General features: G+C 45.9%; 2 protein-coding genes across 2 annotated transcripts; both read right to left on the bottom strand.

Annotated features, from left to right (window-relative positions):
- Positions 1–100: 100 nt before the first annotated feature.
- On the bottom strand, positions 101–4,613 carry LOC136426843 (uncharacterized). Its single transcript, XM_066415565.1, has 6 exons — positions 4,426–4,613; positions 3,899–4,071; positions 2,896–3,110; positions 1,306–1,365; positions 970–1,123; positions 101–668 (listed from the first exon to the last, which is right to left on the bottom strand). The coding sequence occupies exons 1-6, from the start codon at positions 4,474–4,476 to the stop codon at positions 353–355; spliced, it is 969 nt and encodes a 322-aa protein (XP_066271662.1). The 5' UTR covers positions 4,477–4,613; the 3' UTR covers positions 101–352.
- On the bottom strand, positions 4,524–14,769 carry LOC136426831 (insulin-like growth factor-binding protein complex acid labile subunit). The gene is made up of 13 exons (XM_066415555.1): positions 14,592–14,769; positions 14,037–14,246; positions 13,364–13,507; positions 12,994–13,122; positions 12,145–12,245; positions 11,122–11,667; positions 10,375–10,538; positions 9,672–9,789; positions 8,467–8,582; positions 7,447–7,665; positions 6,385–6,527; positions 5,294–5,398; positions 4,524–4,583 (listed from the first exon to the last, which is right to left on the bottom strand). The coding sequence occupies exons 1-13, from the start codon at positions 14,757–14,759 to the stop codon at positions 4,524–4,526; spliced, it is 2,223 nt and encodes a 740-aa protein (XP_066271652.1). The 5' UTR covers positions 14,760–14,769.
- Between the last annotated feature and the right edge of the window lie 842 nt (positions 14,770–15,611).

Genomic DNA, 15,611 nt, shown 5'->3' with positions numbered 1-15,611 from the left:
TACGTAATACGTTACATTTTGCAGACTGGCTTAACGCTTTACTCAAAATACAGGCACCAATTACGCTTTACGTCAAATGCAACGATTACTCTGTCTGATTACCTTCTGTGTAACACCCGACTAGGGGCTGGGACCGCAGAACGACCAACAATATTACGGTTAGCTTGACGAATTTCACAAAGAAGAAATTTATCCAAGTTGTGTGCATTTTGTTGTCTTTTACCTCATACGTTTGCAAAGTGCATCATATGAATCATGAAACCAAGTGTCACACAAAATGATTTTGGTAGCTCAACGGTGGCTCAGCGATCGCCGTTAAGTGTAAAGGGTCTAAAATTATGCTTAAACATCCTTAGAAGTCTGGGACCACCCGCGTGACGTTATCCTGATACGCCGGCGGCGGAGTGCGGGGAGGGAAGCTTGTGCGTCGGGTGAAGAGCGACCTCTCCCCGAACACGGACTTCTGCCGCGACGACCAGCGACTCTTCCGCCCGATGTTGCTCGGAGTCTCCCCCCTCCCGCGCGGTTTGCTCCAGTCGTCCGCCTCTTCCTTTGCGGACATTTTCGGTTCCTGGCGTTTTGTGGGGACCTCCTCGTCTGATGACGCGAAGTCGTCTACGTCATCGGAGGACCGACGGTTACAGCAGCCCGGTCTTCCCGGATGCCTCCTGGAAGAAGAAGCAAATTTTCTGAAAGGTGTCTTTACAAATCATGCACCCGAATTTTGCTGAGCATCTAGTCGAAAAACGTTAAGTCGACGACAACATGTATGTATGCTTATAGTGTCAAGCATCAAACCTCTGCACATAAAAGACCCCAACACATACACTTGTCGAGAAGAGTAGGCAGGGTTGTGTGCTTGGCTAAAAAACAAAGCCGCACATTGCACAATAAGCTTCTTTAATTAAAAAAGCATCATGCTTTACCTCATTTGAGGATGACAAAAGAAGAAGAAATGAATCTGCTTACATCTTGTAGCAGACGTAGGCGAGTGTTGCTCCGCTGATGGCCAGCGTGGACAGGACGGAGGCCAGGAGCGGCCACAGGAGCAGGTCGAACTGGCTCACACACATGCAGCCCGAGCCGGTACCTGAACCAGTACCGGTACCGGAACCTTCATCTCCTGAAAAACATGAAGTAGCAACTTAACTCTAGTCTTAACCAAAGGACCAGGTCTGACTGGCTCACACACATGCAGCCCGAGCCGGCACCTGAACCAGTACCGGTACCGGAACCTCCGTCTCCTGAAAAACATGAAGTAGCAACTTAACTCTAGTCTTAACCAAAGGACCAGGTCTGACTGACTCACACACATGCAGCCCGAGCCGGCACCTGAACCAGTACCGGTACCGGAACCTCCGTCTCCTGAAAAACATGAAGTAGCAACTTAACTCTAGTCTTAACCAAAGGACCAGGTCTGACTGACTCACACACATGCAGCCCGAGCCGGCACCTGAACCAGTACCGGTACCGGAGCTTCCGTCTCCTGAAAAACATGAAGTAGCAACTTAACTCTAGTCTTTAACCACCGGAGGAGGTCGAACTGACTCACACACATGCAGCCCGAACCAGTACCTGAACCAGTACCGGTACCGGAGCTTCCGTCTCCTGAAAAACATGAAGTAGCAACTTAACTCTAGTCTTTAACCACCGGAGGAGGTCGAACTGACTCACACACATGCAGCCCGAACCAGTACCTGAACCAGTACCGGTACCGGAGCTTCCGTCTCCTGAAAAACATGAAGTAGCAACTTAACTCTAGTCTTTAACCACCGGAGGAGGTCGAACTGACTCACACACATGCAGCCCGAACCAGTACCGGTACCGGAGCTTCCGTCTCCTGAAAAACATGAAGTAGCAACTTAACTCTAGTCTTTAACCACCGGAGGAGGTCGAACTGACTCACACACATGCAGCCCGAACCAGTACCGTAAGTGAACCAGTACCGGTACCGGAGCTTCCGTCTCCTGAAAAACATGAAGTAGCAACTTAACTCTAGACTGTAGCCACAGGAGCAGGTCCGACTGACTCATACACATGCAGTCGTTACCAGAACCAGAACTTTCATCAACTGAAAAAAATCTAGCAGTACCAGGGTTTTTTCTAGAAAAATCAAACAAGAGGGAGCATACACAGGCAAGGGAGCGAATTCTATGTATTTATGGAAGAATCGATCCCCGAGGGAATGCTGTATGCTGGATATTAAGCTAAAATCTGAATTTGACAAGGGGGAACTGGGCTGAAACAAGAGGGTGCAGCACCCCTCTTTCCTGATTTAGATGAACCCCTGAGTACCTTAATACCAGATCTAGACTAACTATAGTAACCGTGAGTCTAGCTATAGAATAATTTGCCGATGGAGTTTGGTCACCTTAGGGTTTCACTAGCCCTAGAAAATGTCACCGACACACACTTTTAGCCCGGACGGAAACCAGAACCGATGCCGGCATCTCCATCTCCTGAGGTAGCAACTTTATCTTGATTATTGTAGAGTGGAATTCGTTGTCACCAAGTTAAGTAGGGGCATCTTCGCTGGATAGCCTTAAAGAACATTTACAGCTAGCTAGATGTACAAAAGTTAGGTGTGATAGGTCTTTGCGTAAACGTCTCCCCATATGTATTGCAGTATCGTTCCTGTCACTGTTTCCTTTTCATTCTTAAAAGAATGACAGGAAAGTTCTAGATCTTTTAGCTCCTCATAGCTTCTAGCCCCTCATAGCTTCTAGCTCCTCATAGCTTCAAACTAGTCGTGAGTATAAGTTTAACATCCTTTATTCATTAGATCGTTTAGGATCTTATTTCAGAAAAAAAGACGAAGTGCAATTTTGACATTTCGTGATCAAGGGCTGTTCAACGCAGAGTCATTCAAACCACACATTCAAATTTCTGCCTGACCTGTTCCGGATCCACTGCCATCTCCGGTCCCGTTCCCAGACGTGCCGTTGCCATAGAGACTCCACCAGTCGTCTGCGGACCCGTTCCGGTTGCTAGGGGTGGGACTGGGGCATTCTGGGATCGTCACGCCCAGAGTGTTGTTCAGCAGGGGGATGATGGGAAGGCCCAGGAACTCGTCCGGTCCCGCACAGACCAGGGCGTCCGTGTTGACCAGGCTGGGGACGTAAACAAGGAGGCAAGCTTAAGGTGATCATGTGGTTAACTTTGGTAAAAAGTAAAGTCCCATAGCCTTCATGGCAGGTTGTTATCCAACGTTTCTGTGTACAATGAGCACACTGTGTCTATGGCTCTCCGCCCACCGCCCCAAACCAAAGTCAACTACCAATTTTTACCTCACATCTGGGTGGAGTGAGAAACGTCGTGTACGAAAACAATTTGGCAAGGTTGTTGACTAAGAATCTAAAGGTTCTAGGTTTAAATCCCTGGCAGTATGTTCAATGGCACCCGACCTCTGTATTGCTTTGTTGCAATTTCAATAAGATAAATAAGGAATTAAAACAATAGCATGCCCCAATGTTGTACCCTGAGGAGGGAACTTTAAATTTACTTTCTCACTAGAGTATCTAGCTCCAGTTAGGGATGTCCTCTTGGATGTGCATGGGACTGGAGGCCCCGGGATGTTTGAGGAGAGCCACACCTCTAGCACATAAAATATCGGTCGGCTGTGTCTGACTGAGGATTTAGATGAATAATGATGGTATACCATGGTATGGTGAAAGGGCGTAAGGCCATGGTCAGGTAGGTGTGACAGGGGCTTAATTACTCCGTACCGTGGTCAGGAGAATGTCGAGCATCCATGTGGCCGGCAATGTACGTGTAACAGGGCCTTAACTCTCAACCATGGTCGGCTATGTGTGACAGAGGCTCTACTCCCAACCATGGTCTGGAGAACTTCGAGAGACCATAGTCAGCTATGACAGAGGCTTTAGATCCAGGTACTCACTCGTTTCCCTCCTCGTTGAACCAGTCCAGCATCCAGAAGATGTGGCAGTCGCACACGATGTTGTTCTCCGTGACCTGCACCTTGCTCAGCTGCGTCATGGGCGAGAACACGTCAAAGTTCACGCTGGACAGGTTGTTGTTGTCCAGGTACATCTCTGTCACTCTGGTCAGGCCCTGGAGGAGCAAAAGAAACGCATGTGATGAAAGCGTTGATGTTTAAATGTCGTTAAGGGGACTGTGGATATACGTAGCTTCCGTAGGTATTCCTGGTTAATTTTTTGTTATTCGTCGAATCTAAAAACCATCCACATAATGCATCCAGAGATACGAAACAGTCATAGAATATCCCATATCAATCCATGTACAAAAATACTTTAAAAGCAAGTTATGTCCTTTCATGAAAAATCAATACGAAAATCATATCTCCCTGCTCATGCGGACTTTATAAACGCAAGTGTGACATGCAGCCCCTTAGCCCTGATGTCGCTCTGTTACATCACTTGAATATGTTGGAGTAGCTCTGCGCACCTCGAACGCGCCGTCCTCTATGGTGTGGATGAGGTTGTCGCTGATGTCCATCGTCACCACTCGACTCAGTGGGGAGAACACGTTGCTAGGCAATACCGTCAGGTCATTGTTCTGCAAACAGAGAACACGTTACTAGGCAACACCGCCAGGTCATTGTTCTGCAAACGAAGAACACGATGATATGGGCTTAAGCACACGTTAACCGCTAAGCCTAGTATGTATGCTAGACAGCAACACTTATGTATGTTTGCTAGACAGTTTAGCAGGAAGTTTGGGAGAAAATGGACTAACGCCAATGCCTCATTCCTGATTTCTTTATGAATATTATTTTGTTATTTTGAAACAAGCGCTTCAAAGTGATAGCTGCGTCGGTAAAACGGGGTTCCTATTGACGTACCTTGATGCCAACTCAAACACACAAAAAAGCGAATAGACTTGTGTCCAAGTATATTTCTCTCTAGAACTGCATGCTACCATGGGAATATTGCCGGCACATTATTCTAGCACTTAAGATAGACGATACTTGAACGATCAAGAAATTGCATACATCTTTTCTGGAGAAATATAAAGATGCCAAAATAACTACATCGAGAGAGAACAGCTGAAGGTACAACTGGATCGTTATATCTGCTTTGAGATTATTTTTGTCACAAACACAAAAAGCAGCCCTTAACAGATTCCGCTTCCCTGACTCTCAAGCTAGGGATACCACAACGGTCCTCTACTACTGGAACGACGTATTATCATCAAGATCTTGCCCCCAGACACTTACGACTGGCGACGATCAACAATCAAGGGAATATGCTTGATTGTCCACGAGGAAAAGCTGTTATGATAACAATGAGATAACGTAAGACAAGAGAAATACCTGCAGGTTGAGCCGGTCCAGATCAGTCAGGTCGTTGAAGGCGCCGGTGTCGATGGTGGCGATGTCGTTGTTTTCCAGGTACAGGTAGTCCAGGGTCAGGAGGTTCTAACGGAACGTCAAATCAACACAAAGTAAGACAAAGCTTAATGTCCAGGCCCAGGAGGTTCTAACGGAACGTCAAATCAACACAAAGTAAGACAAAGCTTAATGTCCAGGCCCAGGAGGTTCTAACGGAACGTCAAATCAACACAAAGTAAGACAAAGCTTAATGTCCAGGCCCAGGAGGTTCTAACGGAACGTCAAATCAACACAAAGTAAGACAAAGCTTAATGTCCAGGTCCAGGAGGTTCTAACGGAACGTCAAATCAACACAAAGTAAGACAAAGCTTAATGTCCAGGTCCAGGAGGTTCTAACGGAACGTCAAATCAACACAAAGTAAGACAAAGCTTAATGTCCAGGCCCAGGAGGTTCTAACGGAACGTCAAATCAACACAAAGTAAGACAAAGCTTAATGTCCAGGCCCAGGAGGTTCTAACGGAACGTCAAATCAACACAAAGTAAGACAAAGCTTAATGTTGAAATCTGTTACAGCCATGCTCATGCTCAGATGCAAGCGATTAAAGAGCCTATGAATTCTACGAACTCGCTCAGTGCAAGGCCGTAGGGGGCCACTCATCTAAGCACCGAACTAACTCTTACTGTAGCAGCATCTCTTCGCCCTAGGTCAGAAACATCAATGCTCGAGACAAGTACGACTTCACTGACCCATTAGGAGAAGCAGGGGTTACGAAGGCTGCTCGGGAAATTCCCTACCCCATTTATTGGTAGTGATTGTGAATTTGTGATACGTCATGGGCAGATTCTGGTGTTGTATACGTTTTGTGTAAAAACGCGTAACGTCAATAGTCTATACGAGTTGGGAACAGTTCTACCCATGAACAAATTGCTCTCTATAGCTGTACCGCCTATGTTTGCGGTTAACACTGCTGCTGCGGTCTTTTCAGTGTACAGCCGCCTCCTTATCTTTAGGGAATGGTGATGATGCTGTGGGAAGAATGACATAGATTTGGAATTAGCTCATCGAACCAACCTGAAAGGTGTTGTTCACCAGTTCCGTTAACTCGTTGTTTCTCAGCCCAAGCTTATGCAGAAGCTCCAGATCCTCGAACTGTCCCTCCGACAGCTGACTGATGTCGTTATTGTCCAACCACAAGTTCCTCACCTTGGTGACACCTGAATAGTTCCAGGTACACAATTAGGAATCTGTATCTGTATACCCATCCGTGACTGCCCTTCGGCGTAACAAACCAGCTTGTTTGTGATAAACAATAACAATAGAAATTCGCATCAAAATATAAACATAGGAACGCATAACCCTTGATGTATTACTATCATGTACATTCCTGCAAAGTAATATTGATAAACATCGAAGTACAAGCCAAGGAGAGCCTTTTTTCTAAAAATGGGCGTGGCCTTATAACTCTTGATGACGTCATACCAATTTGCATAAATTATTACCTTGCTATAAGGTACTACCTGAAAACAAATTAAGGTTGAGGAAGGTTTATAAAGATATTTTCAATTACATCCCAAAACTCCTCAGCCACCCTTCAGCTGTACCTTAACACACGAGAGTTTTTGTGAGTTTATCATCATCATCATCATCATCATCATCATCATCATCATCATCATCATCATCATCATCATCATCATCATCATCATCATCATCATCATCATCATCATCATCATCATCATCATCATCATCGTTATTACTCTTCACTGTGCAGATGCATGGCGTGTACGTGTCCTACAGTAACGCTTTGATTCTCCTTCATTATTGTTCCAGTATTGTAACGAGTTTATTCTGGAATTGACATTGTTAAGAAAAGTAACTCTACCGAAGTTCAGGTCGGGATTGGCCCACCACATGGGCCTTCCCACCTCCCAGTTGTACTCTACTTTTGCTAAGGCGGCCAACACTTTTATTTTATTCTTCGCACATTAGTTTAGTTGTTTTGTTGAGCACTCCACCACCGGCCGCACTTAGTCGTGCATCTCACCCTGAACACGATGCACCATAGTGGGTTTTGCCCAGTATACTTAAATCAGAGCATGCAAAAGTGAGACTGAAGAAGAGAGTGGTGGTGCTTACCCTCAAAGGCGTCCGCCTCCATGCAGCTGATGCGGTTGTTCTGCAGGTAGAGATGCCTGAGAACCGGCATGCCGCAGCAGAACATGGAGTCGTTCAGGCACACGAAGCGGTTGTTCTTCAGGTTGAGCGAGTCCAGCTTGTCCAGCCCGTTCCACGTCTCATTACTCATCCCCCACTCCGTCAGACGGTTGTTCTCCAAGCTCAAGCTTCTCAGGTTAGCTGGGGAACGATAGAAGGATTTTACCATTCATTACCTTCGCTAAGAAGGCTATGTTGTCAGGACTGCGTGTTGTCTGTTTGTGAAAATCATAACTCGAGAAGTCGTGGATGGATCTTTATGATATTTGATATGTTCGTACGTGTTGGTAAAATAGAGAAATGGTTAGATATTGGGCCCCCTTGCGGCTTGCTGTGGTAGCGCAGCATAACTTTCGGTTTTGATATCGTGTACTGGACATGATATGGTCAGGCCGTTCGGTTTAGCTGGAGAACGATAGATATAATAAGTATGCACTGGGAAGAGCACTTTCTGATGTACGTAACAATATGTGATGTAGTGATGAAGTAATCTATAATTTACAGACACGTCTAAGGAGTAGAAGTCTAAGAAGAAAACCCAGAGTCTAATAGCCTTCGTTGCAGTCCTTTTCCCCGCAGCGTTTTTATTTTCAATTTTTTTGGGGGGGGGGGGGGAGGCGCCGCGTATCTGCTTGGGATCCCGTATCCGCCGGAGCAGCAGACACAGGGTCTATAGCGGACACATGGGAAAAAGGACTGCAACGGAGGCTAGAGTCTAAGGCATCAGATCATCATCCCAACATCAGCCACTAGCTTAGTCTCTGCTAACAAAATGAGGTTAATAAGTGTCTTTAGAACTTAACACTTGATGACGGGAGGTACAGATTGTAGAATTATTTGTTTTACATCGTCTCAAAATTTGAAGACATTCCAACATGTTAATAAAATAATTTCCAAACTGAACTTGACAAGTGGTTAGCCCACTTTCCCTGTTATTCTTACCTAAGTCCTGGAAGCTGTAGTCGGGAAGAGCTGTCAGCTGGTTGCTGGAGAGGTATAGATACTGCAGCCTGGTCAGACCGTCAAAGGCGTCGGGATCGATGCTCTCCATGCCGTTTCTAGAGACAAACAGTTGTGGGTCTAAGGTAAATACACCTTTGGTTTGGCTTCATATAAATTCCCGAGTGATTTCAACGTATGAAAAAGCAATGGTGATGAAGACAGTTTCACTGATAAAACTGACCCTGACTAGGGATGTTATAACGATCTCTTAGTCCACTAGTTTTTCTATTTTTGTTCAGATACGTGGCTTGTGACAGATGGCTTTGCTCATTTGCCCACCATCAAAACGAAGGAGGAAATTATATTTCAAACAATGAACGATGATATGTGTCAGGACACAGAAGTAGTATTTGCAGCTTCGGGTTCCGTTCGTGACCGTTCGATAAAGGTATCGCGCTACGTAATATTATGTAAACCCGGAGGTTAACGGTGGCAAGGTGATCTTGTGGTTAGGGTTGTAAAATAAGATAAAAAATAAATCGTAAGGTTCTTGGTGGCAGATGTGCTAGATGTTGACACATCGGCAACCAAATGTGTGTTTTTTGGTACTTATTAGCCAAAGAGGCTCGATGGGCGTCACCCCACCGCCAGGGAAGGTCGTGTAAAGTGACTTTGCGCCGTTGCGCCACATATATACGCCGCGATAGCTTTGTCGACTTATTCTGAAGGTTCTGGGCTAGACCTAGCAGGTTTATACCTCTAGGCGGTTTACCGGTTATGCACCCTCCTTAAAGCAAGACCCCTATCGCTCGATTCGTTGGCTCGCTCGCGTAGAGGCCCTGCTCTTTTGGCCCGAAAGACACGGTTCTGGCGACGTCGCCACCAAAACAGCTTTCAGCTTTCAGCCAATCAGAGGGTTGGCTAAACCTCATCTCGAGCAAAAGCGCAAAGGACGCTGGGAAGCTATCAACCAATCAGGTTACGTCTCACATCGTTACTTTAGGCTCAGAACAAATTAACCACCAAATTGTGCAAAATAAGGATAGCTCATTAATTATTCATGAGCTACTGTCAGTAACGTCGCCAGAACCGTGTCTACCGGGGCTAAAGAGCAGGGCCCCTACGCGAGCGAGCCAACGAGTCGAGCGATAGGGGTCCTGCTTTTAAGAGGGTGTGGTTATGAGAAACAAAACAAAACGACTTACGAGTGGAGCCAGAGCCTCTGCAGCGAGACGAGCCTGACGAAGTTTCCACCGTCCAGGTGAGTGAGCTTGTTCCCCTGCATGTACAAGTACGTCAAGGACGTCAGGCCGTTGAAGCTGTCTGCAGGACACAAATGAAACGACGTTATTTCCTGTGGATAAATCAATATTACGTCCCCTGACATGTCACTGATGTTGTGCCCTTGTAAGAGGCACTTAACTCTGCTTTCCTCACTGCACAATGTCCCAGGTGTAAATATTTGTAGCTGACTTCGTTTGGGAAAGTAAAAGCCATACCCTGATTACAACCTTAGTTGCCCTCACTCACTCACTCACTCACTCACTCACTCACTCACTCACTCACTCACTCACTCACTCACTCACTCACTCACTCACTCACTCACTCACTCACTCACTATATGGCCGTTAAAACTGTCAGAACACAAGGAGACACCAGTACAGGAGATAACAGTCGTAGCCCCCCGGAAGGGGCGTCCTCATCAGATAGCTGTAGACAACGCTTGCAGATAGATGTGCAAATGTAAGGTGTGACGGGTTGTGCAGTGAAATACAACCAGCTGCTGTCGCGCCGCGTGCCTGCTAAGGACGGTTATACAGGCTATACAGGCTATACAGATTACGCGTCGGTTGCAATTGGACGATTTGGGGCTTATTCTTAGATATAATGCAAGTGGTGCCTTCTTACCCGCAGTGAAGTTGACCAGTCCCAAGCTGTTGATGTACAGAGTGTTGAGGTTCGTGAGGTACTGGAAAACGTCACTGTGGAGAGTCGAGATGGGGTTTGAGCCCATGTGGAGAAAGTCCAGGTTGTCCAGTCCTCTGAATGACTGCGGGTTCAGCTCCGTGATACTGGAAAACCCAAACAGGGCCACGTTACATGACTTTCAAAATTTGATTATGTTTACTGCTTTCATATTTGATCAGATTCTTTTAGATTGAGCAGAGCTAGCCTTATGACACCGTAGCTTTCTAGGAAGGTGTACATACAAAATTACGAAGAGTTCTAAATGAGTTTCAGATCTTCTAAGCCGTTTCAGATACTGTAAATCAAGTGATTTAACGATGATCTTATTATAGCGGCTTTAGCAGTTGCTGTTCAGTCGCTATCTTTTCGTCGCGTTATCTTTTGATTACTCTTCTGCCCCCCTCCCTCTTGCCCCGACACTGACTGATCACAGTACAGTACTAGAAATGTAAGATTTCCATAATGAATGTTTTAAAACCACGGCAAAACATGGAACAGCTAGAAAATATATCATAGCGTATTACTGGAGATTTTGCCATGATCTTATCATCATCTCGCAGGAGATCGAGCGAGATTGGAAGAGAACACCATCATATGCTCATTTGCTGCATTGCCCCGTGCTATGTAACATGTCACAGGGAAAGACTCAAAGGGCGAAACAAGACAAAGAACCAAAGCAGAACCCACCCGTTGTCGTTGATGTAGAGCTTTTCCAGATACGTCATGGTGTACTGCTGGGGCTGGGGTGTGGTCGTCACCGCTGCGATCAGAGTGGACAGGAAAGACGTCGGTGTAGCTGTTGTCACCCTGGTTGTAGTGGTTGTTACATTCGACGTACCAGTACTAGTGTCCGTATTGGTTGAACTGTTTGACGTGTTGGATGTAGCCGAAGTCGCTGTTGCGTTAGATGTGCTGTTGTCGGTGCCTGCGGTTGTGGTTGTCACATTGGATGAACCAGTGGCTGTACCTGCAGTAGTGGTTGTCACATTGGACGTCCTGGTGTCCGTACCCTGTGTAGTTGTTGCAACGTTGGACGTACTGGTGCCCACCCCTGTTGAAGCGGTTGTTTCGGTTCGTGTACTGGTTGATGCGCTGGTTGTTTTGCTGGGTGTAGAGATTGTTGACGTCACTGGAATCTGTGCTTGCGTCGTCTGCGACGTCGCGGGATTGGCTGTGGTTGCTAGGGAACCGGCCGTTGGTAGGGACGTCGTCGGTCCCGGAGTTGTGGACACCCTGGGGGTAAGAGTAACCGCGTTTTACAATCGATTTTTGACATTCGTTCTGTCTGTGGATCGTCTTTATTCTTGCCTTAGATATAAATCTATCCCCAACCCCGACCATCAAAAATCGTAGACAAATAATTGTAAAATATGTTTTAAAATAGTTTTAGTCTCTTGTATCCTTTGCAAGGTCATATCAGTGCATGTTCCCTTTGATCGAGAAGCTTGGAGCAGCCACCAGAAGTCAAAAGTAGTCCCTTTTGCAACCAGCTGTTTGAAGGCATTTTGGCAGGCTTATTCTAAGTTCACTCTCCTCCCATCCCAAACCATCGAAACCATTAAGGCTTCGGAAAGGAACTGCCATTTACAGCTAGACAGAAAATGTTACAGTTTTTGTTTACTTCACCCTCTGCAATGTTATCAACTTCATTTCATAACAGTTTCATAGGCATTTCAAGCACTCAGGTTTATGGCAGCCATGGCTACTGACCAGTCGCAGGGGTAGTGGAAGACGTCCGGCTCCAGCTCCTTGATGCTGTTGGACCCCAGGTACAGCTCCCTCAGACGGTAAGGCCCGAAAAACGTGCCGCACTGGAACACACGTGGAACATACGTGGAACACACATGGAACACACGTGGAACATACGTGGAACAGACATGGAACACACATGGAACACACGTGGAACACACATGAAACAGACGGTAAGGCCCGAAAAACCTGCCGCACTGGAACACACGTGGAACACACGTGGAACACACGTGGAACATACGTGGAACATACATGGAACACACGTGGAACACACGTGGAACATACGTGGAACACACGTGGAACACACGTGTACGGTTAGCGTTTAGACACGGCCAGTCGTGTCTAAACGAGGAAAGGGGTGGAAGTAGACTGATCAGTGTATCTATAACAGTGCAATGTAGAGGCGATCACTTGTATAGGTTAGACTGTGTATCAATAGCTAGGTGGACCTTATGTAGAGATGGTCACTAGTACAGGTTTGACTATATATTAATTGCCAGATTGTCAGTGATGCCGTTGTTTCTGAGATCCAGGTACTCCAGACTGCCCAGGTCCAGGAACAATACAGGCACTAGTACAGGCACTAGTACAGGCACTAGTACAGGCACTAGTACAGGCACTAGTACAGGCACTAGTACAGGCACTAGTACAGGCACTAGTACAGGCACTAGTACAGCCACTAGTACAGCCACTAGTACAGACACTAGTACAGACACTAGTACAGACACTAGTACAGACACGAGTACAGACACTAGTACAGATTCTAGTACAGACACTAGTACAGACACTAGTACAGGTTTGACTACGTACCTTTATGTCAGTGATGCCGTTGTTTCTGAGGTCCAGGTACTCCAGACTGCCCAGGTCCAGGAACAGATCGTCCTGCAGACCTCTAAACAGGTTATACCTCAGGTGGAGCTCCTTCAGAGACGACAGACCCTGAATAGGGGTGGAGGATTGATATGACCCTTTGATTACACAAACGTACGCATGATGCTATTGATGACTCCCCTTTTAGGTCCCCAATCTGATACGAGAGACCAGAAGTGAAAATGAAGGAAAAGATCAATCGAAAGAGAAGGTACACATGTACCAATGCAGAAAAGAATGAGTCGGCTAATGCAGAAACTGAAGATATTAGAAACGACTTAAGGACTTAATATAGATCACTTAAGCTTACCAGAAACGTGTCCTCAGTGGGCGAAGTGATGCTGTTCCGGTACAGCTGAAGTACTTCCAGGGCACCGAGGTCAAGGAACACTTTGTCCGGAAGTGACGTAATGGTGTTGTTGTGTAGAGACAGGTACGTCATCTTGGTCAAGCCCTGGAGGAAAGGGATGGAAGTAAGTAAGTAAGTAAGTTAACCTTTATTTTCCTTGGAAGGCCCTGTCGGCCAGTTACATATACATGTATACATGTAAACATGTCCGTTCTTTCCAGGGGTCCAAGTGGAGGGGGGTGGGGGTGTCACGGGAAATAAATAAATAGAATTAGCTGTCTGTCGAGGACATCATGACATTGATAAAAAAACTTGGGAAGCCTGTTGGATCCTCACCACTCATCCCTGTCCTTCATCAGCGTTCGTAACTGTTCGCAGCCCCATGTCTCATCTGAGAATGTCTATGTTAGTAGACTTAAGCATTGGTAAACAGTCCCTAAACGCCACTGGGGATTTGTAGATATTTCTCGTACACTTCTAAATTTGTTTCTATTTTTGCGACCAGTCTCCAACAATGTGGGGCACAAGACTAGTGCATGCATCTCTACAACTGTGATGATGTCCTACCTGGGCACTTTTTCTGAAGCGCTGATTTCTACAAGGATTTTTCTGATCAAGTGATTCCTTATCTTACCTGGAATGTTGCCACGGTAAACTGCGATCCAATCAGGTTGTTCCCCAGCTCCAACGACTCCAGGTTGGTGACGTCAGACAGCACGTCATCAGGGAACGTTGCTATGGTGTTGTTGCCGAGGTTGATCTCCGTCAGGGCGGCCATGTTGGACAGAGAGGTCGAGCTCAAGGACGGGATGACATTGCCGAAAAAGTCGGCCTCAACCGTGTCCTGTGAATTGAACGGTTTAAGAGTTGGTCACTTTTTGAATTTCGAAAGGCACAGAAATTAAAAATTTACAACAACTTTAAAACAGAAAATTGGTACAAGAATCCTCCAACTTTGAAACGACGTTGTACCTTATTCGAAGACAAATTGAAATGGAACATTTTCCATTTATGATATGTGAAATAACTTTCCAAAACTAAAAAAGGGACCCGTGTTTTCAGCTATTTGCAGTCGTTTCATTGGTTGCTGCAATCAATATATTCAAAAAGACGTGAGCCTATTCTTTAACGTCCTTGATATAACTGCCAGACTAAGCCTTAAGTTTACGGTTGAGGGTAATGTTCTAACCGCGGGCATGCTGGCCGGAAATGACGTCAGTTTCTTGGCCCTGCAGTTGATGGACTTGTCGGACAGACAGTTGCAGCGGGTCGGGCAGTCGGAGGCGACGTCAGGCCACGCACTTCCGGTCGTCAGGAGACGGCTCAGGACCAGGAGGATGGCAAGTGATGACGTCATCGTAGATGGGTATTTTCTCTCGATCTGCAGATGACAGAAAATCATAGTCATTACAACGTATTTTAGTATATGCGTAGTATTTCAACAGTGTTTTGTACTTCCTATGTGTGAGACGCCCGATATCAGCTATTGCTGCCTGAGATGTCTTGTAATGCATGTTGCAATTCAATAAAATAAAAATAAAATGATAACGTATTTTAGTCTCTAGTAGATCCTTTGCCGGAGGAGTTGACCGATGGCCACCCGCCCTCTTTAGACCGACCCAAAGTTCATGTACCTTAGAAATGGTTGACTTTCCATTATCACCTTGTCTTGCTTCTTTGTTCGTTTGTTTGTTTCTTTTGATAGTAAGCCACGCAATTCCAATTCTGTCCGTCAAAAAGACTGAAGCAATCAGAGAATCGAACATATAAATAAAACAGTTCAATGGGAAAACGCCTTCCAGATCCTGTTATATGGAAGCTACGATTCGCTATTGTTTGTTATAGTTTCAAAATTTTAACAGTTTGTGATGTAAGTACACCTTCATGCATGGACATTTGTTCCTACTATCTGTTCAAGGTGACCTCCGCTTTTCTTGCGCGTATTTTCAGTAAGCCGGTTCCTCCCTGTCGATGATGCATGTTTTGTTGACACTTTTTGTCGGTCATGCATTGGCATTCTGTTGTTCTTTACTACTGCAGCATAACAGCAGCGAAAGCCGTCTTCTCGGAGAGCCCCTTTCGGGCCCCAATGAGCTGTACAAACTAGATCTATAGACACACAATTTCTTCAACTGGATAAGATACGCAGATTAAAGTTCTGGACGGTTCGAGTGTCATCCGTCACTCTTCATTCGTCACTAGCTTAAAC

This window comes from Branchiostoma lanceolatum, chromosome 1 (genome assembly GCF_035083965.1).
Source record: "Branchiostoma lanceolatum isolate klBraLanc5 chromosome 1, klBraLanc5.hap2, whole genome shotgun sequence".
NCBI lineage: Eukaryota > Metazoa > Chordata > Leptocardii > Amphioxiformes > Branchiostomatidae > Branchiostoma > Branchiostoma lanceolatum.
This window is presented reverse-complemented; position numbering and strand designations above follow the sequence as displayed.